Here is a 25,158-nt window from a genome sequence, read left to right as displayed (position 1 = left end):
ACTCCCGCCCAACCCTCGCCGTGTTCCCCATCCATTCAGAGGATCTTGTCTCAATCCTCTTCTCTTGGGTACTATGCATATATGCATATCTTTTAGGTTCTTTCCTGTTACCCAGACTCTCTATCAGTGGAAGTGCAGACTGGCACTATCCTGAACCATGTCTAAAATCCATATATGAGTGAGTACATACCATGTTTGTCTTTTTGCGACTGGGTTACCTCACTCAGGATGGTTTCTTCCAGTGCTATCCATTTCCCTGCGAATTTCAAGATTCCATTGTTTTTTTCTGCTGAGTAATACTCCATTGTGTAAATGTACCACATTTTCTCTATCCACTCTTCAGTTGAGGGGCATCTAGTTGATTCCAGGTTCTGGTTATTACAAATAATGCTGCTATGAACATAGTGGAGCAGATGCCCTTGTTGTATGAACTTGCCTCATTTGGATATATGCCTAAGAGTGGAATTGCTGGGTCTAGTGGTAGATTAATTCCCATTTTCCTGAGGAATCTCCATACTGATTTCCAAAGAGGCTGTATGAGTCGGCACTCCCACCAGCAGTGGAAGAGTGTTCCTCTCTCACCACATCCTCTCCAGCATAAGTGTCTCTTGGCCATTTTAGCCTCCTCTACTGAGAATTCTCTATTTAGCTCTGTACCCCACCTTTTAATCGGATCCTTTGGTGTTTTGGAGACTTGTTTCTTGAGTTATTTGTAAATTTTGGAGACTAGCCCTCTGTCACATGTAGGGTTAGTGAATATCTTTTCCCATTCTGTGGACTGCCTTTTTGTCTTGTTGACTGTGTCCTTTGCCTTACAGAAGCTATTTAGTTTCAGGAGGTCCCATTTGTTAATTGTCGATCTCAGTGCCTGTGCCACTGGTGTTATGTTTAGGAAGTGGTCTCCTGTACCAACTCATTGAAGAGTATCTCCCACTTTCTCTTCTAAAAGTTTCAGTGTGGCAGGATTTATGTTGAGATCTTTGATCCATTTGGACTTTTGTACAAGGCAATAAACATGGATCTATTTGCAGTCTTCTGCATACCAGTACCCAGTTATGCCAGCACCATTTGTTGAAGATGCTTTCTTTTTTCCATTGTACAGTTTTAGCTTCTTTGTCAAAAATCAAGTGTTCATAGGTTAAAATTAGGGCTTTCGATTTGGTACCATTGGTCTACCTGCCTATTTTTGTGCCAATACCAAGCTGTTTTCAGGACTATAGCTCTATAATAGAGCTTGAAGTCAGGTATGGTGATGCCTCCTGAAGTTCCTTTATTGTATAGGGATGTTTTGGCTATCCTGGGCCTTTTGTTTTTCCATATAAAGTTGATTAATGTTCTTTCCAGGTCCTTGAAGAATTGTGATGGAATTTTGATAGGGATTGCATTGAATCTGTAGACTGCTTTTGGCAAGATTGCCATTTTTATTATGTTGATCCTACCAATCCAAGAGCATGGGAGATCTTTCCATTTTCTGGTATCTTCTTTGATTTCTTTCTTTAAAGACACAAAGTTCTTGATATACAGGTCTTTCACTTCCTTGGTTAACATTATCCCAAGATATTTGATGCTGTTTTTGGCTATTGTAAAGGGTGATGTTCCTCTGATTTCTTTCTCAGTCACTTCATCATCTGTATATAATAGGGCCACTGATTTTTTTGAGTTTACCATGTATCCTGCCACATTGCTGAAGGTGTTTATCAGCTCTAGGAGTAACCTTGCGGAGTTTTTTGGGTCACTTATGTAAACTATCATATCATCTACAAATAGTGAAAGTTTGACTTCTTCTCCTATTTGTATCCCCTTTATCTCCTTTTGTTGTCATATTGCTGTAGCTAGAACTTCAAGTACAATATTGAAGAGATATGGAGAGAGTGGACAGCCTTGTCTTGTTCCTGATTTTAAAGTAATTGCTTTGAGTTTCTCTCCATTTAGTTTTATGTTAGCTGTTGGTTTACTGTATATTGCTTTTATTATATTCAGGTACGTTCCTGTTATCCCTTATCCCTCTAGGACCTTTATCATGAAGGGATGCTGGATTTTGTCAAAGGCTTTTTCAGCATCTAGTGAGATGATCATGTGGTTTTCTTTCGCAGATTGTTAATATGGTAGATTACATTGATAGATTTTCTAATGTTGAACCATCCCTGCATTCCTGGGATGAAGCCTACTTGATCATGGTGGATGATTTTTCTGATGTGTTCTTGAATCCGGTTTGCAAGTATTTTATTGAGTATTTTTGCATCAATGTTCATGAGGGAAATTGGTCTATAGTTCTCTTTCTTAGTTGTGTCTTTGTGTGGCTTGGGTGTCAAGGTAATTGTAGCCTCGTAGAAAGAGTTTGGCAGTGAGCCTCCTGCTTCTATAGTGTGGAATACTTTGAGGAATATTGGAATTAGCTCTTCTTTGAATTTCTGGTAGAATTCTGCACTGAAGCCATCTGGGCCAGGGCTTTTTTTGTTTGGGAGACTTTTGATGACTGCTTCTATTTCATTAAGGGTCATAGGTCTGTTTAGATTGTTTATCTGTTCTTGATTTAGTTTTGGCAAGTGATAGCTATCCAGAAAATTGTCCATTTCCTTTAAATTTTCAAATTTTGTGGAGTACAGATTTTCAAAGTATGCCCTGATGATTCTCTTGATTTCCTTAGAGTCTGTTGTTATGTCCCCTTTTTCATCCCTGATTTTGTTAATTAGCATGCTCTCTCTCTCTCTGTCTTTTGGTTAGTTTGGACAGAGGTTTATCTATTTCGTTGATTTTCTCAAAGAACCAACTCTTTGTTGCATTGATTCTTCTCAGTGTTTTCTGGTTTCTACTTGATTGATTTCAGCCCTCAATTTGATTATTTCCTGGCGTCTGCTCCTCCTGGGTGAGTTTGCCTCTTTTTCTTCTAGAACATTCAGCTGTGCTATTAATTCTCTAGTATGACTGTTCTCCAGTTTTTTCATGTGGGCACTTAGTGCTATAAACTTTCCTCTCAGCACCGCTTTCAAAGTGTCCCATAAGTTTGGGTATGTTGTGTCTTCATTCTCATTGAAATCGAGGAAGTCTTTAATTTCTTTTTTTATTTGTTCCTTTACCCAGGGATGGTGCAATTGTGCATTGTTCAATCTCCATGAGTTTGTAGGGTTTCTGCGATTTGTGTTATTGTTGAATTCTAATGTTAATGCATGGTGGTCTGATAAGATGCAGGGGGTTATTCCAATTTTTTTGTATCTGTGGAGATTTGCTATGATTCCTATTATGTGGTCAATTTTAGAGAAGGTTCCATGTGGTGCCGAGAAGAAGGTATATCCCTTTGTATTTGGGTGGAATGTTCTATAGATGTCTGTTAACCCCAGTTGAGTCATAACTTCTATTAGTTCTTTTGTTTCTTTGTTAAGTTTCTGTCTGGAGGTCCTGTATAGCGGTGAGAGCAGAGTGTTGAAGTCTCCTACTATTAGTGTGTGAGATTTTATGTGTATTTTGAGCTTTAGTAATGTTTCTTTCACGAATGTAGGTGCCTTTGTATTTGGGGCATAGATGTTTAAAAGTGAGACTTCGTCTTGATGTATTTTTCCTTTGATGAATATGAAGTGTCCTTCTTCATCTCTTTTGATTGATTTTAATTTGAAGTCTAATTTGTTACATATTAGGATTACTACACCCGTTTGTTTCTTGGGACCGTGTGATTGGAAGATGTTTTCCCAACCCTTTACTCTGAGATAACGTCTGTCTTTGATGTTGAGATGTGTTTCTTGTATGCAGCAGAAGGAAGGGTTCTGTCTTCGTATCCATTCTGCTAGTCTGTGTCTTTTTATAGGCAAGTTGAGGCCGTTGACATTGAGGGATATTAATGACCATTGATTGGTGATCCTTGTTTGTGCTTGATTTATTGTTAGTGAAGTTATTTTGTGTAGTTTCTCCTCCCTTTTTCTTTTGGTGGTTTGTAAAGTGTGATTATATATTGCCTGTGTCTTTGTAAATGTAGTTATCTTCCTTGGCTCTAGGTTTTCCTTCTAGCATTTTCTGTAGAGCTGGATTCATGGATACATATTTTTTAAATCTGGCTTTGTCATGGAATATTTTGTTTTCTCCATCTATGGTAATTGAGAGCTTTGCTGGATATAGTAGTCTGGGCTGGCATCCTTGTTCCCTTAGTGTTTGTAGGACATCTGTTCAGGATCTTCTGGCTTTCATCGTTTCCATTGAGAAGTCAGGTGTAATTCGGATAGGTCTGCCTTTGTATGTTACTTGGCCTTTTTCTTTAGCTGCTCTTAATATTTTCTCTTTACTCTGTAGGTTTGATGTTTTGATTATTATATGGCGAGGTGATTTCTTTTTCTGGTCTAGCCTATTTGGTGCTCTGTAAGATTCTTGTACTTTCATAGGTATATCTTTCTTTAGGTTAGGGAACTTTTCTTCTATGATTTTGTTGAATATGTTTTCTGTACCTTTAAGTTGAATTTCTTCACCTTCTTCTATACCTATTATTCTCAGGTTTGGCTTCTTCACGGTGTCCCATATTTCCTGGATATTTTATGTTAAGGATTTGTTGGTTTTGAGATTTTCTTTGGTTGACGACTCTATATCCTCTAATGAGTCTTCAACACCTGAGATTCTCTCTTCTATCTCTTGTATTCTATTGGTGATACTTGCATCTGTAGTTCCTGATCGTTTACCCAGCTTTTCTATTTCCAGCATCCCTTCGTTCTGTGTTTTCTTTATCGTTTCTATTTTAGCTTTCAATCCTTCAACTGTTTTGAGTTGTTTCCTTAATTTTTTTTGGTTGTTTTTTCTTGGTGCTCTTTAGATTCTTTGAGAGATTTGTTTATTTCTTGAATTTTCCCCCCATTTCATGGATTTTTTTGTTTGTCTTTTCTTCTATTTCTTTAAGGGATTTCCTCATTTCTTCTTTGAGGGTCTCCATCATCTTCATGAAATAATTTTTAAGGTCTGTCTCCTCTTCTTCGTCTATGTAGTGCTTTTCGGGTCTTGCTGGTGTTGGATCCCTGGATTCTGGTGGGGTCATGTTGGTGTTTCTATTGCTGAGTGATCTCTTATTCTGTCTTCTTCCCATCTCTTCTTCCAGTGGGTGCTGGTGGGGTCTTTCCGTCTCCACTGGTCTCCTTCCTTCCTGCAGCTGAAGCTGGGGATGCTGACACGGAGTTTGGGTCCTGGTAGGGCTGATGTCTTTCCTGAAGCTGGACTCACTGGGGTTGGGGTCTTGATATTGTTGAAGTCTTTGCTGTGTGGGCAGGTCTCCTGAAGCTGTACTCGCTGGGGTTGGGGTCTTGGAAGGGCTGATGTCTTTCCTGAATCTGGACTCACTGGTGTTGGGGTCTTGGAAGGGCTGATGTCTTTCCTAAAGCTGGACTCGCTGGAGTTGTGGTCTTGGAAGGGCTGATGTCTTTCCTGTGTGGGCGGGTCTTCTGGATGCCAGGAGCGGCCCGGAAGATCGAGGGGGATGGGTGATGGGTGGCTGGTCCCCACTGGAGACCCAATCTCACCTGAAGCTGGACTCGCTGGGCATTTCTTCACCTTTTTATATACCTATTATTCTCAGGTTTGGCTTCTTCACGGTGTCCCATATTTTCTGGATATTTTGTGTTAGGGATTTGTTGTTTTTTAGGTTTTCTTTGGTTGACGACTGCATATCCTCTAATGAGTCTTCAACACCTGAGATTCTCTCTTCTATCTCTTGTATTCTATTGGTGATACTTGCATCTGTAGTTCCTGATCATTTACCCAGCTTTTCTATTTCCAGCATCCCCTTGTTCTATGTTTTCTTTATTGTTTCTATTTCAGCTTTCAATCCTTTAACTGTTTGAGTTGTTTCCTTCATTTTTTGGTTGTTTTTTCTTGGTACTATTTATATTCTTTGAGAGATTTGTTTATTTCTTGAATTTTCCCCCATTTCATGGATTTTTTTTGTTTGTCCTTTCTTCTATTTCTTTAAGGGATTTTCTCATTTCCCCTTTGAGGGTCTCTATCATCTTCATAAAATAAATTTTAAGGTCTGTCTCCTCTGCTTCATCTCTGTAGCACTTTTCAGGTCTTGCTGGAGTTGGTTCTCTAGATTCTGGTGGAGTCATGTTGGTCTTTCTATTGCTGAGTGTGCTCTTATTCTGTCTTCTTCCCATCTCTTCTTCCAGTGGGTGCAGGTGGGGTCTTTCCATCTCCACTGGTCTCCTTCCTTCCTGAAGCTGAAGCTGGGGACACTGACACTGAAACTGAAGTTGAAGCTGGGGTCACCGGAGGTTGGGGCCTGAAGCTGGGATCGCTGGAATTTGGGGCCTGGAAAGGCTGAAGTCTTTCCTGTGTGGGTGGGTCTTCTGGATGCCAGGAGAGGGCCCCGGGAAGATGGAGGGCATGGGTGTTGGGCGGGGGATGGGGAATTCTCCCCGGAGACCCAATCTCACCCTTAGCTGGGATCGCCGGAGGTTGGGGCCTGGAAGGGAACTAACTCTTCTTTCATTGATTGTTCATTTGTTGCTGTTGTCACTTCCATTTTATTGATTTTTTCCCAAGTCTGGTTATTTTTGCCATCTTCTCCTTTTGGGTCTTGTGGTTTCTTTTTTGCCTAGGGGTTTCAGGTGTGCTATTAAATTGCTAATATGATATCTCTCCATTTATTTTTATGGAAGAACTCAGTGCTAACTTGCCTCATAAAACCACTGTTATTGTGTCCCACAGTTCAGGATATGTTATGTTTTAATTTTCATTCAATTCTGAAAAGTTTTTAATGTGTATCTTAATTTCAGTCTTGGCCCAATTTTCATTCAACAGTTCAGTTTTTACACGTTTGTAAACTTTCTGTTGTTTCTATTGTTGTTGATACCCAGTTTTAATCCATGGTAGTTAAATAAAATGTAAGGTGTTATTACAGTTTTCTTGTATCTGTTAAAACTTACTTTCAGCCCCAGATTTTGGTCAATTTCAGAGAAAGTTTCATGAGGTACAAAGAAGAAGTTATATTGTCTTTATTTGGGTGAAATGTTTTATAAATATCTGCTAAGTCTATTTGATTGGTGACATCATTTAGCTACAGGGTTTCTCTGTTTAGTTTTAGTCTAGATGATCTGTTTATTGGTAATAGTGGGATATTGATGTCACCCAGTATCACAGTGTAAGAGTCAATATGTGATTTTTATCTATAGTAGTTTTCTTTCATGAATTTGTAAGCCTTTTGTTTGGTGTATAAATGTTTAGACCACCTTTGGTGGTCCAAATCGAGAGATGATTTCTTTAAGAAGCTTCTTGACAACTATTTTTGCTGTCTCACCTTTGGTGAGGAAAGCTTCAGCCCATCCTGAAAATGCATCTAAGAAGACTAGTAAATATTTGTTTCCATACCAAGCTGGTCTGATTTCAGTGAAGCTGGTCTCCCAGTAGAGCCCTGGTTGATCTCCTCGAAGACTCAGGTGACTTATGATGATTGGTATTTACTTTCTGGCAGGGCATGCATGCCACTACAACCTTTTCTGCCATCTGACAGGCGCCTGGGTGGCTCTGATTATTGTTGAGCAGAGTCACCAACTATTTTGCCCCCAGATGGGTCCACTGGTGCATCAGGGCCAGTAGGCTACTGATCTCCTAGCCCTTGCCCTGCTCTGGTGGCTTTAGGGAGTGAGCCAGGACTGGGATGTGAGGTGTCTCAACCACCTCTAGGGCTACCTTCTTAGCTGCTGATCAGCCAGATTATTGCCTCTTGCAACAGTAGTCTGGTTTTCTGGTGCCCAGGGCAGTGTATGATGCTAACCTGAAGGCACAACAAGAAAACCATCAACAAGCCTAATATCTCCTGTTTGTTTTTAATTTCTTTACCAGCCGATGCCAGTAGGCCCCATTGTCAGTAGATGGCCCCATGGATGTGTGCAGTGGCAACAGCATACCGGCTGTTGAGTATACATGTTTACCTGCTTTCCTTTTGCTAGCATCATAGCCTGGGGAAGGGCTATCAATCAATTCAGCTCTCTGAGCTGAGGTTCCTGGGGGCAATGCTTCAGCCCAAATACTGGAGTCCCATCCACTACCACTGCCCCCACCCTCCTCTCACCGTTGTGGAGAAAGCTGCTGCCATCTGTATATCAGGTGTCTTCGGCATCTGGCAGCGGCCGGTCAGTCAAATCTTGGCGAACAACATGCTCTTGGGTATTTTGTGACAGTCGTGTTCAACCGGCTTGTTTCCCGAGACTGGCAACAACGTGGTGGGATTGATGCGGGTTCAGCAGTGAACCGGATGCATCCCGGATTTAGCAATAGCACGTAGTAGTGTGTCATCCTGGCGTTTGTCAGCCAGTGCTCGGGAGGCTGGCGAACCACACTTTCAAGTGCATGCGGGGCTGTGATCACAAGATCTTGCCCCAGAGTCAGCTTGTCAGAGTCTTTTACCAATAGGGCCACCAGGGCCACAGCCCTCAGGCAGCCAGGCCACCTGGTGGCCACTGAATCCAACCTTTTGGATAAATAAGCCACTGGTCTGTCCCAAGGGCCTAGCCTTTGGGTCAGCACTCCTTTTGCCATTCCTTTTGACTGCCACAAACAGGTGGAAGGGCTTGCTCACATGGGGAGCCTTAGTGCTGGAGCCGACAGTAGGGCTTGCTTGATGTTGCCAAAGGCCTGTTGTTCTTTGGGGCCCCAGTTTAATTGAGTGTTTGCCTTGGTCAAGGGGTAGAGGGGGGCTGCTATCTCCACAAATCCTAGTATCCATAGTCTACAGAACCCAGTGGTACCCAGGAACTTTCCTGCCAGGGAGTGGTAGGCGGTAGTATCTGAGAAACAGTCAGCTTCTGAGCCACCTCTGGTCATCCTTGAGGTGGTACCCTAGGTAGCTGATCTTTCTTTTGCAAATTTGGGCTTTCTTGGCTGAGACCAGATACCCCAGATCGCCAAGCTCCCAAAGGAGTTCTTTTGTCATTGCAACACATTCCTGTTGAGTATGAGCCACTAGGAGAAGATCGTCAACATACTGCAGGACTGTCACCTGGGCCAAATCTCCATGTAGAGCCTCACCAAAGATAGTGGGGAAATTCTTAAACCCTTGGGGTAGTCCAAACCAGGTTAATTGCTCTGATATCCCTAATTCTGGATTCTTCCATTCAAAGGCAAATAGGGATTGACTGGAAGGGCTGAGTCTCAGGCAGAAGAAGGCATCTTTTAGGTTTGACCATATACCATTGTCATTGGGGTGGCAAAGCACTCAGAAGGGTGTAGGGGTTAGGCACTGTTGGGTGCAAACCCAAGACTCTTTTGTTGACCTCCTTTAGGTCTTGAACTGGCCTATAACCTCCAGTCCCCGGTTTTCGATGGGCAACAATGGGGTGTTCCACTGGGATTGGCAGTTTACAAGAATCCCAAATTCTAATAATCTCCTAATGTGGGGTGTTATGCCGTCTCTGGCATCCTTACTCATGGGGTACTGTCTGACCGAAACAGGGCTTGCTGAAGCCTTTAACTCGACCACCACTGGAGATTGCATTTTTGCCATTCCCACACCTGACACCTCCGCCCAGGCCTGGGGAGGCTGGGCCAGCCACCAGTCCATATTTGTCTCATCCAACTCATCAAGGTCCATCCCAGGCTCCTTGTGGAGTCTATACTCATCTTCTAGTCTAGTGGTGAGGACTTGCAATGGATTCCCCTGTTTGTCAGTGACTGGTGGTTGCTCAGAGTCGAAATGAATCTGTGCTCCTACTTTTGACAGAATGTCTCGTCCTAACAGGGGGTAGGGGCACTCTGGGATAATCAGGAACGAGTGGGATACCCAGCCCACACCAAGGTCCACGGTTCTTCCAGTAGTCCATGAGTAACGCTGGATCCTGGTTGCCCGCTGCGGCCAAGATATTTTGTTTGACAGCGGCCCTTCAGTTGTTAACAGGACCGAATGTTGAGCCCCGGTGTACACAAGGAATTGAATGGGTTTCCCCTCCACCTTCAAAGTTACCCAAGGCTCGGGGAGGGGACGCGAGCCCCGACTCCCCTAGTCCCCATCCTCTAATATCCTTTTATTATCCGAGGCTCACTGCCCTTCCGGGCTGCCTCCACTTCATGTCCGCCAGGGGGTGCCAAAGGGAGGGCAGGCGGCAGAACCCGGCCGGTTGGGGTGGAAGTATAGGGGATAAGAGAGGGGGATCCAGGAGGAGGAGGTCCGAGGAGACGGTGGGGTAGACCTTCTTGGCTCAGTCTTTTTATCCTTCTTGCCTGTCGCCTCTGCCTCCACCTTCAAGGCGAAGACCCCTGGGGGTAATCCTGGTGTAGGGGATGGAAGCAAAGGGCAGACCAAGTTCTCCAAGCCAGAATGTGAGGGACTTGATAAGATGCCCATGGGGTCCGGGAACTAAAGTCTTCTTTTTCTCTTACTGCTCTAATCTTCTCTAAACTGAAAAAACCCTCAGGGGGCATCCTACCAGAAACGTTGGCCATTCTGAAGTGCAAAAGAGTCTGCCATTTTCTTTTTCTGATACCTACTGATGATCATAAGCTCTAGTCCTTACTTTGGACCAGTGGTCAAGAGTCAGCGTGGGGGGGGGTCGTCACAGTCTGTCCTATATTACCAGTTGGGGGGGTCAAGGAAATACAGAGAGAGACTCACAAACAACGTACAAACAAGAACAAAAGAGACAAGAATACAACGGCCTCAGCGAGTCTTTCCCAGAACAGGGCCCGCTACAGGAACTGACGGGAGGGGCAGTAGAACTGCCTCCTCCTAAAACTTCACTGGGGCGTCCCCCAGGATGAAAACTGATTTCTCCGTACTACTTGGGGATACTGACTTATACAAAGATTCAGAAAGCACAATCGTTTCCCAATCCCAGCACAACAACTCACTGAACTGAAAGCAAAAGCAGAGAGAAGAGTTGAAGGCGTTCTTCGAGTGCTTGAGGAGGTTCCTCCGAACTCGGGGGTCCCAGGGTCTGGGGGCGCAGGGCAATCCCGAAAGAGCCCCCCAAGTGAAAGACCCTTCAATCTTCCTCTAGGGACTCTTGCCCCAAAGACCACCAAGGAGCCGAAGTTCGTTCCAAAACGCCATAGGATTTTTATTAAGCCAGCCCACTGGGGTTCAGCAGCCTTCGGGAAGGATTGAACCCCAAGCAGAAACTACAGCGAGTTTTTAAAGCCTAAAAGTGCAAACAGGGTGGTGGGGATACAAGGGGAGTTTGGTAATCGGTGCCAGACCTTCATGCAATCATACCCTTGTGGCTGACTGGTTCGTTATCTGTCTTAGGCAACGGCTGTGCCCTGGCTGAACTTTGTGGCCACCGGCCTTTTCCTGTAACCTTGAGATCTGGGGAATGTTTCCAAGTCCTTGAGGACTGAGGTCTGGGTCTGGGAAATATTTCCAAGTCCTTGAGGACTACCAGGGGAGGATGTTTATCCTTACGTGCAGCTGCTCACCCCGGGGACAGCTAATAATTTTCCAACTGTTGGGGCTCTTCAAAAATATACACAGAACATCCCCCATCAATTAATTCCTGATAATTTGTTGTTATGGTATGGGTTTTTCTGCCTTTTTTGATTTGTTGATATCGAATTTCTTGTTCCTGTGTTTTCTTGGGTGTGGTTAACCTATTCAGATTGAAGTCTTTCTTTAAGTGCCTTCTACAGAGCTGTATTTGTTGATAGATGCTGCTTAAATTTAGTGTTATCACTTAGTTTTTCTTCATCTATTTATGATGACTGATACTTTTGATGGGCATAGTAATCTGGATGAGTATAAGTGGTCTCTCAGAGTTTGGTGAACATCTGTTCAAGCCCTATTTGGTCTTTACAGGCTCTATTAAGAAGTTAGGAAATGGAAAACAGCTACAACAAGAACAAGAAGAAGTCAAGTATTATTCTAACGGGCCTGCCTATATATGTTACTTACTCTTTCCCCTTTGCAGCTTTTTGTAACACAAAAAGGAAAACCCAGAGTCAGAAACTGGTGTTCAAGCTTCAAGCTAAAGCTCAGAGAAGCAAAGTATCCAGGCACTATCACTTTTTGTTTTTTTTTTGGTTTTTTTCGAGACAAGGTTTCTCTGTATTGTTTTGGAGACTGTCCTGGAACTCACTTTGTAGACCAGGCTGACCTCGAACTCACAGAGATCCGCCTGCCTCTGCCTCCCTAGTGCTGGGATTAAAGGGGTGTGCCACCAATGCCAGCCACTATCTCTTACCTCTACCTCAGGTTGAAAAGGCTGTTCTGTCTTCCTGAATCCTCAGAGATGAAGGATCTCAGTTCCTGTCTCCTCCTCCTTATATTCCTTTCTCTTCCCAGCCATATCACTTCTGTCTCCACCTCTCTAGTGCTGGGAATAAAGTCATGCAATCCTAAAGGTGTGAGCTGTGTTGCTTTTCACTCTTGTGTAGGCCAGGGTGGCCTTGAACTCAGAGAGATCTATCTGTTTCCTGAATCCTGAGATTAAATGTGTGTATCACCATGGCCTGATCTCTGTAGCTTGTGGCTGACTTTGCTTTTTGAATACTTAGGAAAACTCTAATAAATCATAAATAATGTATCAATACAGCTTTTAACATTCTTCCTTTGTTCTGTACATTTAGTGTCTGATTGTTATGTGCCATGGAGATTTTTTCTGTTCCTATCTATTTGGTGTTCTGTATGCTTATTGTACATTGAAAGGCACCTCTTTCTTTAGGTTAAGGAAAAGTTCTTCTATGTTTTTGTTGAAAATCTTTTCCCTTAATCTTTCCTAAGTTTTATCTTGTTCTTCTATCCCTAGTATTCATATATTTAGTCTTATCATAGTGTCCCAGATTTTCTGGATGTTTTGTGACAGGAATTTTTTAGATTTAACATTTGATTGACTGTAGTATCCATTCTTGTACTTATCTTCAACTTTTGAGATTCTCTCTTCCACATCTAGTACTCTGTTGGTGAGGCTTACCTTTGAGGTTTTTATGTTGCTCTACCTAGACTTTTTATTTCCAGTTTTATCTCAGTTTAGGTTTTCCTTGGTGATTCTGTTTGTTTGCTTTGTTCTGTTAAATTCTTCTTTCATGTCATGAGTTGTTCTCATTATGTTCACTCCACTATTTGTTTTCAGATTCCATTAAAGAACTTGCTCACATACTATTTAAGGTCCTTGGACATATTCATAATTGTTTTGAAGTCCATTTTGTATTTCAACTATGTTATGTATCTTGGGGTTAACTGTAGTTAGGTTGCTGAATTCTTGGGAAAATATCCTGTCTTGACTTTTAGTATTTATGTTATCATATTGGTGTCTAGGAATCTGGAATGAGATAACTGAGGTGAAAGGTGTTGATATCGGGTCTTGTCTTTGTTGGTGGGTGTTCTGTTCCTTGGATTCTGTTGTCCTCTCTGGATCTTACCAAAGTAGGTGGCTGTGGGTAGCCCAGTAGGGAGTGCTTGTGGATGTAAATGCATGGCAGAGTTGGATAAATGTGGGCAAGGAGAAAAGGCTGAATGTGGCTTCATAGCTAAAGGGATCCTGTTCACACCTACGATTGGGGTCCCCATGGAGCTGGAAGTGTGCTAGAAAGAGGGGATCCTGGGAGCACACTAATGTAAACCAAAGAATTATCTGGAAAGACAGAGATGACAATATTAGGGGACCATAGGTCTGAACCAAGAGTTAGCATCTCTAGTGAACGTAGTTAAAGAGGGAGTAAGGAGTCCTCTAAGCAGGCTGTTATGAGGTGTGGGTAAGAAGGGAAAAACCATAATGGATGGCAGGAAAGATTGTGTGATTCACCTACCAGAATCCCTACCGGGTAGCACAATGGGGTCCAGTAGAAGGCATTTCTGGGTATTAGGGCTTCAAAGGAAGGAATGGGGATGGGCCAGGTGCAGAGGAAAGGGGGTGAAAGGGTCTATAGGCAGAACAACTGGGTCCTTGCCAACGTTTGGTGGAGTCCCCCAGGGTTAGATGTGGAATGGGAGGACAGGCCGCTTCAGTCAGTCTGCTATAGGGCCGGGGATGAGGCTGGAGAGTGTGGAATGGGAGGCAGAAATAAAAGTGAGGAAAACCAACCTCAGCCACAGCCTGGTGTGGCCACAGGGGGTCCCAGACAGAGGCTCTTTATAAGTACCTGGGGCAGACACAAAGGAATGCAAAAAGGCTAGAAAAGGAATGTATTTAGTACTTTGTCAGCTCCTCTATAAGTCTAGAATACTCCCACAATGCTGATGCTGATGAGAATTTTAGACTATGATAATGGTTGGGCAACACAGAAACAGGAGGAAATACAAACGAATTAAAATGGGAAATTTGTCCTGAAGCCTGTGTGTGTGTGTGTGTGTGTGTGTGTGTGTGTGTTATAAATATGAATGAGTAAAGACTTTAAAATCAAATTAAAATGTTACACTGTTTCTGGATTTTAAATAAAAGCAAAACTAAGGATGCATTTCCAGCTATATTCTGTTTCTGTATCTGCTGAAACTGAAGACATCTGACATCCCAAAACCTTTGTCTTGGGAAGAAAATGTGAGAACATACACTGGGGAAGTAAATCCATTTGAGGGCACACGGCTAGCCCTTTTTTGAGGAGTTAGGCTTTCATAGCAACATCTGATGTGTCTACAACTCCCCTAGGCTCCTGGGGGCCTGAGGCATGCAACAGAACACCCTGGTATCTTGGACTCCTATCTGTTCAGGCTCACATTCACACTCAACCTCTGTCTGCTAAGGTCAGGGTACAATGAGTAGGCTGTTCCTTTCCCTCACAAACTTGGTCATCAAAGCCTCAAATGCAGGTAGTGTTGGCCCATAAAGTTGGAGAAAGCTGAGAACTTTTCCTGGTGAGCTTAAGCCAGTGACCATCTGACCCTGAGTCTTCCATGCTGTGTTTTCAACTGAGATTGGAGTGAAGTATAAACTCCATCTGGGAAAGCACCTGAGCTCCCATTACAGTAAGCAGAGCCTGTGCCTTTTCCATCTGCCCTTGGGGCCAAGTCCTCTCCACCTCCACTTTCCACTGTGACTTCACAGGCAGTTGCCAGGTCACCTCAGCCAGGGCCCTGGGGTAGGACTCCCATGGGGCTATAGCTGCATTGGGTTGCATCACACAGCCAAAGTTATCTAGATTAAAGCCATGATTACCTGAAGGTGACAGACACCTCTGTACTCCTCCAGACAAAGGCTTGTGAAGCCCAAATGATGTGGTAAGGATATGACCTAGATGACTCTCTCTTATAGGGTTCAGATGCATCTCTCTGGGTAGGAGTCACCAACCCTATGTCAAACTCTTAGGGACTCATTTTGCTTCTTAAGTGAGCTATGACCCTGGTGTTCCATCAAGAGATCATTTATAGAGGTGGGGTTAGAGCCATAGAATCTCTGATGTGAGAAGAACATAAATGTGTTCTTATGGATGTTTCTAATATCCACCGATGAAATCAACAGTTCCAGGAGCTATCACAGAGAAATGAATGGAGATAGAGGGTTGGAGAATTGGGTTATAGTACAATTGCTCTCTCTCTCTCTCTCTCTCTCTCTCTCTCTCTCTCTCTCTCTCTCTCTCTCTCTGTTTCTCCCATGCCTCCAGGTTCCTTTTCACATACTTTGTTGGATACCCAGCACCATGCCTGTGGACCTACAGGTAGGTGTCACAATTGTTTGACTTTTCCAGACTTTTGGAAACAGAGATATTTTCTTCGCAGGTAGATTTCATGTGCCTGGCTCACAGCTACACAACAGCATGGTAGAAACATGCTAGTTGCAATTTTGGAGGAAGTAGGTATAAATTCCTCAAATAGAAAGTAGAAAGTGACAGAGGGAGATTGGGGGAGTTTGGGGGTACAATCCAGCAGGAGTTCCTATATCAACTACTTAGCTCTCTGGGGCACCGGTGAACAATGGACATTTTGTCATTGACCCAATAGGGATAACCAGCAGAGGTCACTACACTTTCCCAAGGAGGAGGAATAACCCTGAAACTCACTCGTTTCTTATCTTGTCAGGTTGCCTAGACAAAACAGACAGCAAGCTGTTCCTGCCTCATCTGTGAGTGAAACTATAGGGCATATACTAAAGGTAAGTGTGGGACAGGGAGCACAGTCTCATGTGGTTTGACATGGTGGCTCATCTCTCAGATATGTGAATGCTGACCCAGAGGCATCCTCAATTGCTGCTCGCCTCAAATACACAGAAGGTAAGGGATGAGTGGATGCACATGGTCATCATTGGTTAAAAAAAAGTAGATGAAGTCCAGATTAAATTGCATTTTAAAACAAATACCATTTAGAAATGGGATTTCCAGGGTAAGATTTGAGACATGTTTTTGAAAGTGTGCTCTTGCTTAACTTAGCTTCCTGTATTTCACCTGCTAACCCTGGCAGCTGAATATACTACTCATAGTGTTCAGGGACACCATGCACACACTGCAGCCACTTCCCCATGACTACTGGAGTTCTTTGTGAAACAGGAGGGCTACTTGTGTGCAGCCTGGTCTGAGGTCCTGTGAAAACAAAGAATGAAGATTGACGCTATGAGAAGATTCCCAGGCCTTCCAGCCCACACTGTGCCACCATCACAATGAGCTTGATTTGCTGGTTTTAGAAAGGCACCAGAGCCAGCACAGCATAGTCACCCACCCACACCCCTCTTCCCTGCAAAGCCCTCTGAAGCACTGTGAGACAGAGCACTGGGAGTGGCGCAGAGTATGTGGGGAGCACCGGTAAATGAATGGCCAGAGCTACTTTCTCTGAAAACATGTGAAATTCTCTACTGTGAAACCTGAAATGTATTTTTCACGCTAGATTTGGATGGTTGGGTGAGGGCAGCCTGTCATACTGGGTAGTTGTCACATAACAGACCACAATGGAAGGCCCTGTTACTTGTCACTGTCAGCCTGTCCTTAAATCTGATTTGTAACTCACACTCAGGGACTCATCCTTCACTACATCCTTGCTGGTAGAGTCTGGTAGTAGAAAGCGACCAAGGCATACATTAGTCCAGCAGGCCCCAATCAGGGTTGTCACACCTCCATATTTTCTCAACACAGTCCTGCTTTCTCAACATTCAGGGTCTGTCTGTTCCATCTGGACAGTGACTGGCAATGTGGACTCCTACAGGGATTGTTTGGTGACCTTAGATGGCTCTTTGAGCAGCCTTGGAGGAGCTGGGTGTGGGACCATCTGAGTTCCTGGCTCAAGGGTTTGAGAGACACCATAAGATCCCCAGGAGACTCTATTTTCCTCCTTTAGTTGGGTATGAGTTTTTAATGCTATTGCCAAGCTTCAGGTCCTAGTGGACTAGAGGTACAAGGCAGGAAATTTTAGGACCATTGTTGTCACCTGCATGAGAAGCCACATTGTCAAAGATCACATTGGTTCTGTCTCCAGAGAGTCCGGGTTCAATTAATGTTCTGTCTGATATTCCCCAAACTCTCAGACAAGCAGGCAGTACCACTCGCCATACACCCTTCCATGGCCCCACTGATGACTAATCATGTCTTCCCAGCATCTATACCACAGTCTCCAGTCACTGTGTCCTGGGTGGTTCTCACAAGGATGACCATCTCTCCTTCCTTGTGGAATGAGGCGCAGCACATATGGAACAATATGTTCAGGGACCTTGCATTCAGGGGCCAACCATGTTCACAGACAAAGCCAATGTGGGGTGTGTCCTAGGCCTGCTATTACTTTAGCATGGGAGCAGGTTCCTCGCTACACAGAATGGATTGGTAAGTGATTTAAAATTATTTTTAGTTAATCATAATAAAGCTCACTTTTATTTTGCCAGAGGCCCAAGCTACAACTCCCATCCTGAGCATAGACAGTGTTAGCCATGGTTCCTGAGAACCAGTCAGTTGTGACCATGTTCATCCTGCAAAACTTCGTGGATGACCCCCGGGTCCAGGATGCCCTCTTCTGCTTCTTCTTTACCTTGTTGACATTGGCCATAGCTGGCAATGGCCTGATTATCACAACTATTCACAGAAGTCCCAACCTCCACACTCCCATGTATTTCTTCCTAGTTAACCTTGCCTTGATGGATGTGATCTGCACTGTGACTGTCTTGCCCAAGGTCCTGCAGAGCCTGGTGACAGAGAACACCATATCTTATGGGGGATGCCTCACACAGATGTTTGTCTTCTCCTGGGTCCTGGGCTCTGAGCTTATGCTTTTCTCTGCCATGGCCTATGACCGCTACCTTGCAATCTGCCGGCCATTGCATTATGGAACCCTCATGAATGGCAGGGCCTGTGTGGCCCTTGCAACCTTTGTGTGGTTCACAGGGGCTCTCAATTCCTTGGTGCTCACTTGTCTGGTGTTACCGCTGTCCTTCTGTGGTCCCAATCTCATCACACATTTCTTCTGTGAGATCCCTTCTGTGCTCATGCTGTCCTGTAGTCCCACCTTTATCAACGACATCATGACTGTCATTACAGACATGTTTCTAACTGGCCTGAACTTCCTATTGACCATGACATCCTATGGCTTCATCTTTGCCAGTATCCTGCGCATCCGTTCAGCTGAGGGCAAGAGGCGTGCCTTCTCCACGTGCTCTGCCCACCTGATTGTGGTCACCTTTTATTATTCCACTGTGCTATATACGTATATCCGACCAGCCCTAGGAACTGCTGGGCTCCTGGACAAGGCCATTGCTGTTTTGTACACCACTGTGACCCCCTCTCTGAACCCCCTGATCTATACCTTGAGAAATAAGGAATTCAAAACATCCTTTAAAAAACTTTTATTTCCTCATTGATGACATTGAGTTGGAGAAGAACTCTAGAAGCAGTGGGAAAGGAGCTAAGTAGAACTCAAGACCTTCTTTTATGTATACCCTGATTCTAGGTGACACAGGCTAAGTCATGACCTGAGTCAAGAAAAATCATACTATCTATCAGAAAATATTGGAGTTCTACTCTTTTGAATGTTTTAGATAATTTTAACCATTTCTGCTTTATACATAGAATTGTATGCTTACATGTTCAATGCTATTCAATGTTAAGATGTTTCTATGACTCACTGAATCACATCTAGTTAAATCTCAGACCATATGTCATTGCAGCGGTTTGCTAAATCCTGACTATAACTTGTACCTCAACATCTCTCCTGCCTGGATGAGTTTTGTGAAACCTGACCATCCTTCAAGAGTTGCTATTATTTAACACTGCATATTGTATGTTAAGGAGCTCTACCCACTGTCATAGGAACTCAGAAATAAAGAGCTTATCAGATGCATTCATTTGCTATGAGTATGTATACACTGAACCATTCACAGACTCTATACCTTACATTGCGTCATGTGACTAATACAGAACAGATGGTAAAAAAGGTAAACAGATGAGGTAGGCAGTATGGAGAAAAATAGCAGGTAACACAGGACTATTACAATGACTCGTGGTTGTGATGGTTAATATATTCGTTGTCATTTGGCTAGATTGATCTCCAAAAGTATTGCTGAGAGACACTTCCATGATTATCTTTAAACTGTTTCAAAAGAGGATTCACTGAGCAGCTGTGTCCCATCTTCAATGTGGATTAAACTCCATGCGCCTGGGGTAAAAGCAATCATGGGACAGGGGAAAGGAGAAACCAGTTTAAATTCATGTGTTCCCAGCTGCTACAAGGTCAGGAAGCATTTCCTCTACACCTTATACTGCTACAAGGATCTGCACTCAAGGATTCTATAGTGGTGTGCCACTTTTGACTAGCAAAGGAAGACTGAGGTGTAACATGTGGGAAGCTGAAGAACAAAGTTTAACCACATGTAACTTAGGGAGAAAACAGGGACAACAGACCACACATTTACCAGTGTTCATATTGACATAGTGATGCACACATACAGGCAGTAGTAACTGATATGCAAGAATGTACATCAGACAGGCAAGGCTCTCGTGTGTCCCTTTGGAAGGCAACATGACTTTCTATTTGAAAGAGGAGCACAAGCCTGGACTTGTGATAGCGATTATATGGATTAAGCTTTTTTGTTGTTGTTGTTGTGCCTAGGAAAGTATGGACTAATCAAAACTATCAACGCAGACAAAGAAGGACATGTGCACATTCTGAATTTAAAGGCAATTTTCTATAATGGCCATAGCCAAGGCACAAACCAGGGAGATACTTTTAACAAGGTAGGTGGGAGATAGGCTTACACTTTCAGAACAGCATGTATATTTCCAACTAATGCAAGAGCCTCTTCAGAGCATCCTTGACAATAACAAGAATGGTGAAGGAGTTCTTTGTGTAGCTCAGGACCTAGTACATCACCACAGCACTAACTTCTCTCTGGATTGTAGTTGGAAGCAGACACAGAACTTGGATGATAATGCAGAGCACAATAAGGTGACATGGTAGTTTGAATGTAATAGTCCCCGATAATCTCATAAGGAAATGGCACTATTAGGGGTGTGGCTTTGTTGCAGGAGGTATGAACTTGCTGAAGGAAGTATGTAACTGTGAGTGTTGGCTTGAGCTTTCCTATGTTCAGGATACTTCCCAGTGTTTCAGTCGACTTTCTGTTGCCTTCTGATCAAGATGTAGCCAGCATCATGTCTGTCATGGGCCCCACCATGATAATAATGAGCTCCACCTCTGAAACTGTAAGCAAGCCACCCCACTGAAACATTTTCCTCATAAGAGTTGCGATGACCACGGTGTATCTTCAAAGCAATAGAAAAATTAACTAGGACAAATGGTATGAGTAGGTGAAGGCCTTCTGCTTCCCCTCAGCTGATCACAGGTGCTACATGCCACTTATGATAAAGCCATTAGACAGCAAGAAGGCAGTAAGTTAATACCCCTGGAAAAGTCATCAGCCATCAGAGTCATGGTATTTCCCACACTTGAGGTGCTGCAGGAGACCAGTGGGAACTGGGAAGTGTCATCCCAGTGTCTGTCCTTCTATCCACAGTATGATAGCCATGTCATCCATGTCATCAAGTCGGCATTAATGGGATAATTAGGGCACAGATGTGTCCTTTTATCCTAGAGCTGTAATGCAGAGGAAAGCAAATGACTGAATGGTGTAGGGCATGAATATGAGAAGCAACAGCTCAGAAAGTATGAACCACACATGGAAAAAGAAGTGATCTATGTATCCCTGGAAATAGATGGTGTTTTGCTCAGAAATTAAACTAACCAGAACCTTGTTCAGCACAGAGGAGATGCAGATGATTTCCATGGTAGCCAGACAGATCTCAGAAAAAAATACATTGGGCTATAAATCTGCATTCTACAGTTAGCCAAAGCAATGATCACTGCATTTCCCATGAGTACCATGATGTATTGTAATACTCTTCAATATTGTTCCTACAATAGACTCCTGGTAAATTCCTGTTCCATGAATCAAATGAGTACATCTTACCTCTATCATCCAAATAGTCATTGAAGCCTATAGTGAAAACTTCCAAAACATCACCCACACTTGCTCTCTTCTTGCATCATCAGATATTTCAGATTTCCAATCATGGCCAGTTTTGTCCTTTAGTGATGTCTTGTATTTTCCCCATGTGGACCAGGTAGATTAGCCTAAACAGCAGCCTTGGCAATTGGCATCTACCACCTCCTTTAATAAGACTGAAACTCTCTTGAGTCCTTAGGAAAATGAGATGCTGTGTAGCTGACATGGAAAGGCCACCAGACATAGCCCTGTGGTTCTTTCTGCAGGGGGCTCCCCAAGTCCAGCTACTGCCACACTCTGCATCTGTGATATTATTGTAGTTGCTACCATGCATTGTCATCTTTTAAATTTATTTATTTATATTACATACCAACCACAGTTACCCTCCTCTTCACCTCCTGTTACCACCCCTCCCACTCTTCTATGCCTCACATCATTCCTCTATCTCCATTCTAAATTGGTAAGGCCTCTCATGGAGGTCAACAAAGCATGGCATATCAAGTTGAGGCAGGATCAAGCTCTTCTCACCTTCCCTGCAACAAGGCGTCTCACCATAGGAAACCGGCTCTAAATGTATCAAAGACAGGTCCTGGTCCCACTGCTAGGGGCCCCTAATGGGGAATGTCTTTCTGTATGCTGTGAATATGTGTTGCATTCATTGGTTGATAAATAAAGCAGGATAAAGCAAGTGGGAAATCCAAGAAGAGATACAGGAGAAGGGTAGAGTCGGAGAGATACTAACAGCTACCCTACAAGCAACTTCCCAGAAGACTCATAATGCCACAGCCACATGGCAAAATATAGATGAATAGAATGGGTTAATTCAAGTTGTAAGAGCTAGCTAGTAATACGCCTGAGTCATTGGCCAAGCATTTATAAGTAATATTAAGCCTCTGAGTGGTTATTTGGGAACTGGTAGGTGGGAAAGAAGTCTCCGATTGCAGGCCTCACAAAACACCAAGCTATACAACTGTCCCCCAGATGTGGAGGGTCTAGGTTAGTCCCATGCTGGCTCCCTAGCTGTTGATTCAGAATCCATGAGCTCCCATTATCTCAGGTCAGCTGTCTCTCTGGGATTTCCCATCATGATCTTGATCCACAACCCACTCATATAATCCCTTACCTTCCTCTCTCCAACTGGACTCCTGGAGTTCACCCCAGTTTTTGGCTTTGGATTTCTGCATCTGCTTCCTTTAAAAACTGGATGAAGGTTCTACAATGATAACTAGGGTCGTCACCATCTGATTTCTGTAAGTGTTCTTTATGGTCCACTTCTTTGTCACTTCTCAAAGGAGAGACCATTATCACTCAATGTCTAGCACAACCATTACTTATTAGGAATAGTCCCAATTCCTAATAGCATACTTCAAAGTTGGGCAATTTCTCATTTTGTTGTACAACAGAGCTATAGTGTAAGCTATACTATTTATGTCATCATTCTTCAATATATGTCCATTTTTAAGCTTTTGTGTCTGAAATGTTTTCCACAGTATCTGGAAGTAGTTGAGAGAGGGGAAATGGTAATTAAGACACATTGTACAAAATTAATGCATAATAAGAAATTTTAAAATAATGGCTGTATTTAGTTTCTCATTTATGAAGGATCAGGTGTCATATAAAACTTTGAGTAGTTTCAAGAGCCCTTCTCTGACTCTGCCAAGATCTGGGAACTGCATGTGGGGGGAACCCATCCCAGCAAACCAGTCCATCCAGAGTCTGCTGACTTAGCAGTGCTAGTCCTGCCTCCACCCACAGGAGGTAGTGAGCATGGACCCGTTTCAGGCCATCCTTCAGGTGCCCTGCTCAGACCCTCGTGTGGCCTTGGGACTGCGCACAGGGGAACCCGTCCCAAAAACCAGTCCATCCAGAGTCTGCAGATCTCACAATGCTAGTCCTGCCTCCACCCAAGGGAAGACTAAAGTCATTGGAATACTGGACATGCTGGCACACACCAGAAGAGAACCTTGGACCTGAACCAACCAGGAGAGTGAGAAACTCCACCAGCACCCACTGCAAGAAGGGATTTGAAGACGATAGTGTAAAAACACATTCAAAAACAGATCAAGAGGAAAGGAGAGGAGGCTGGGCGCACAGGGAAGTAGTGGTCCCTCTGGCATCATCAGGTAAACAGGCCAGCTTCCCGGCCTGTGTTCCAGAGCCTGCAGATCGCCTGGGAACTGCACAGAGCTCCCAATCCCGGCGGGAGCCAAGCACCCCAGACTCCAGATCTTCTCTCCCACCAACGATTCCAGGAAAGGAGAGGAGGCTGGGCGCACAGGGAAGTAGCTGTCCCTCTGGCATCATCAGGTAAACAGGCCAGCTTCCCGGCCTGTGTTCCAGAGCCTGCAGATCGCCTGGGAACTGCACAGAGCTCCCAATCCCGGCAGGAGCATCAGGTAAACAGACCAGCTTCCAGGCCTGTGTTCCAGAGCCTGCAGATCGCCTGGGAACTGCACAGAGCTCCCAATCCCGGCGGGAACCAAGCACCCCAGACTCCAGATCTTCTCTCCCACCAACGATTCCAGGAAAGGAGAGGAGGCTGGGCGCACAGGGAAGTAGCTGTCCCTCTGGCATCATCAGGTAAACAGGCCAGCTTCCCGGCCTGTGTTCCAGAGCCTGCAGATTGCCTGGGAACTGCACAGAGCTCCCAATCCCGGCGGGAGCATCAGGTAAACAGGCCAGCTTCCCGGCCTGTGTTCCAGAGCCTGCAGATCGCCTGGGAACTGCACAGAGCTCCAAATCCCGGCGGGAGCCAAGCACCCCAGACTCCAGATCTTCTCTCCCACCAACGATTCCAGGAAAGGAGAGGAGGCTGGGCGCACAGGGAAGTAGCTGTCCCTCTGGCATCATCAGGTAAACAGGCCAGCTTCCCGGCCTGTGTTCCAGAGCCTGCAGATCGCCTGGGAACTGCACAGAGCTCCCAATCCCGGCAGGAGCATCAGGTAAACAGACCAGCTTCCAGGCCTGTGTTCCAGAGCCTGCAGATCGCCTGGGAACTGCACAGAGCTCCCAATCCCGGCGGGAGCCAAGCACCCCAGACTCCAGATCTTCTCTCCCACCAACGATTCCAGGAAAGGAGAGGAGGCTGGGCGCACAGGGAAGTAGCTGTCCCTCTGGCATCATCAGGTAAACAGGCCAGCTTCCCGGCCTGTGTTCCAGAGCCTGCAGATTGCCTGGGAACTGCACAGAGCTCCCAATCCCGGCGGGAGCATCAGGTAAACAGGCCAGCTTCCCGGCCTGTGTTCCAGAGCCTGCAGATCGCCTGGGAACTGCACAGAGCTCCAAATCCCGGCGGGAGCCAAGCACCCCAGACTCCAGATCTTCTCTCCCACCAAAGAGACCAGGAAACTACAGGAACCACGGAGACCAGGGGAGTAGCTGTTCAGGATCAGGTACAACAGGACCCAGCATAGGGTCCAGGGGACCAGGTAGGAGGCTAAGCGCCCCAGATCCTGTTCTTCTTCTCTACCCACGGACCAGCATTTGGACAAGGCATAGAAGAACCACCAGATTACTGGACTTACTAGCACCCACCAAAAGGGAACTCTGGTCCCCAGACAAGGAAGGGGCTCTTTCTGCACCCACTAAAGGAAGAGATGGGAAAGAGACAATACAAAAACACAGTCAGCAACAGAAAAACAAATATGACACCGCCAGATTCTAGAGACTCCACACCAGCAAGACCCCAATATTCCAACGCGAAGGAAGCAGAAGAGAACGATCTTAAAAGCACTTTCATGAAAATGATAGAGGCCCTAAAAGAGGATATTGGAAAATCCCTCAAAGAAATGGAAGAAAAAACAAACCAAAAAATGCAAGAAATGGAAGAAAAAACAAACCAAAAAATGCAAGAATTGGAAGAAAA

The 25,158-nt window shown here is 44.4% G+C and overlaps 1 protein-coding gene and 1 long non-coding RNA gene across 2 annotated transcripts; both read left to right on the top strand.

The window, feature by feature from the left end:
• The first annotated feature begins 14,976 nt into the window (after positions 1–14,976).
• On the top strand, positions 14,977–19,132 carry LOC121134499. The gene is made up of 4 exons (XR_005871591.1): positions 14,977–15,103; positions 15,487–15,540; positions 15,902–15,974; positions 18,960–19,132. It is a non-coding gene; the product is annotated as an uncharacterized LOC121134499 (long non-coding RNA).
• Positions 17,699–18,746, top strand: LOC106020885 (olfactory receptor 13G1-like). Its single transcript, XM_040732919.1, has one exon. It carries the CDS (start codon positions 17,730–17,732, stop codon positions 18,651–18,653), a length of 924 nt encoding a protein of 307 aa, XP_040588853.1. The 5' UTR covers positions 17,699–17,729; the 3' UTR covers positions 18,654–18,746.
• Positions 19,133–25,158: the final 6,026 nt, after the last annotated feature.

The sequence above is a fragment of the Mesocricetus auratus genome, unplaced genomic scaffold (genome assembly GCF_017639785.1).
Source record: "Mesocricetus auratus isolate SY011 unplaced genomic scaffold, BCM_Maur_2.0 Super-Scaffold_4256, whole genome shotgun sequence".
NCBI classification, from domain to species: domain Eukaryota; kingdom Metazoa; phylum Chordata; class Mammalia; order Rodentia; family Cricetidae; genus Mesocricetus; species Mesocricetus auratus.
Note: the sequence above shows the minus strand (reverse complement) of the source record. Positions and strands in the feature narration are given on the sequence as shown.

Excerpts from the sequence above, each read along its gene's own strand:
- LOC106020885 (XM_040732919.1), top strand. The coding sequence starts at position 17,730 with ATGGTTCCTGAGAACCAGTCAGTTGTGACCATGTTCATCCTGCAAAAC.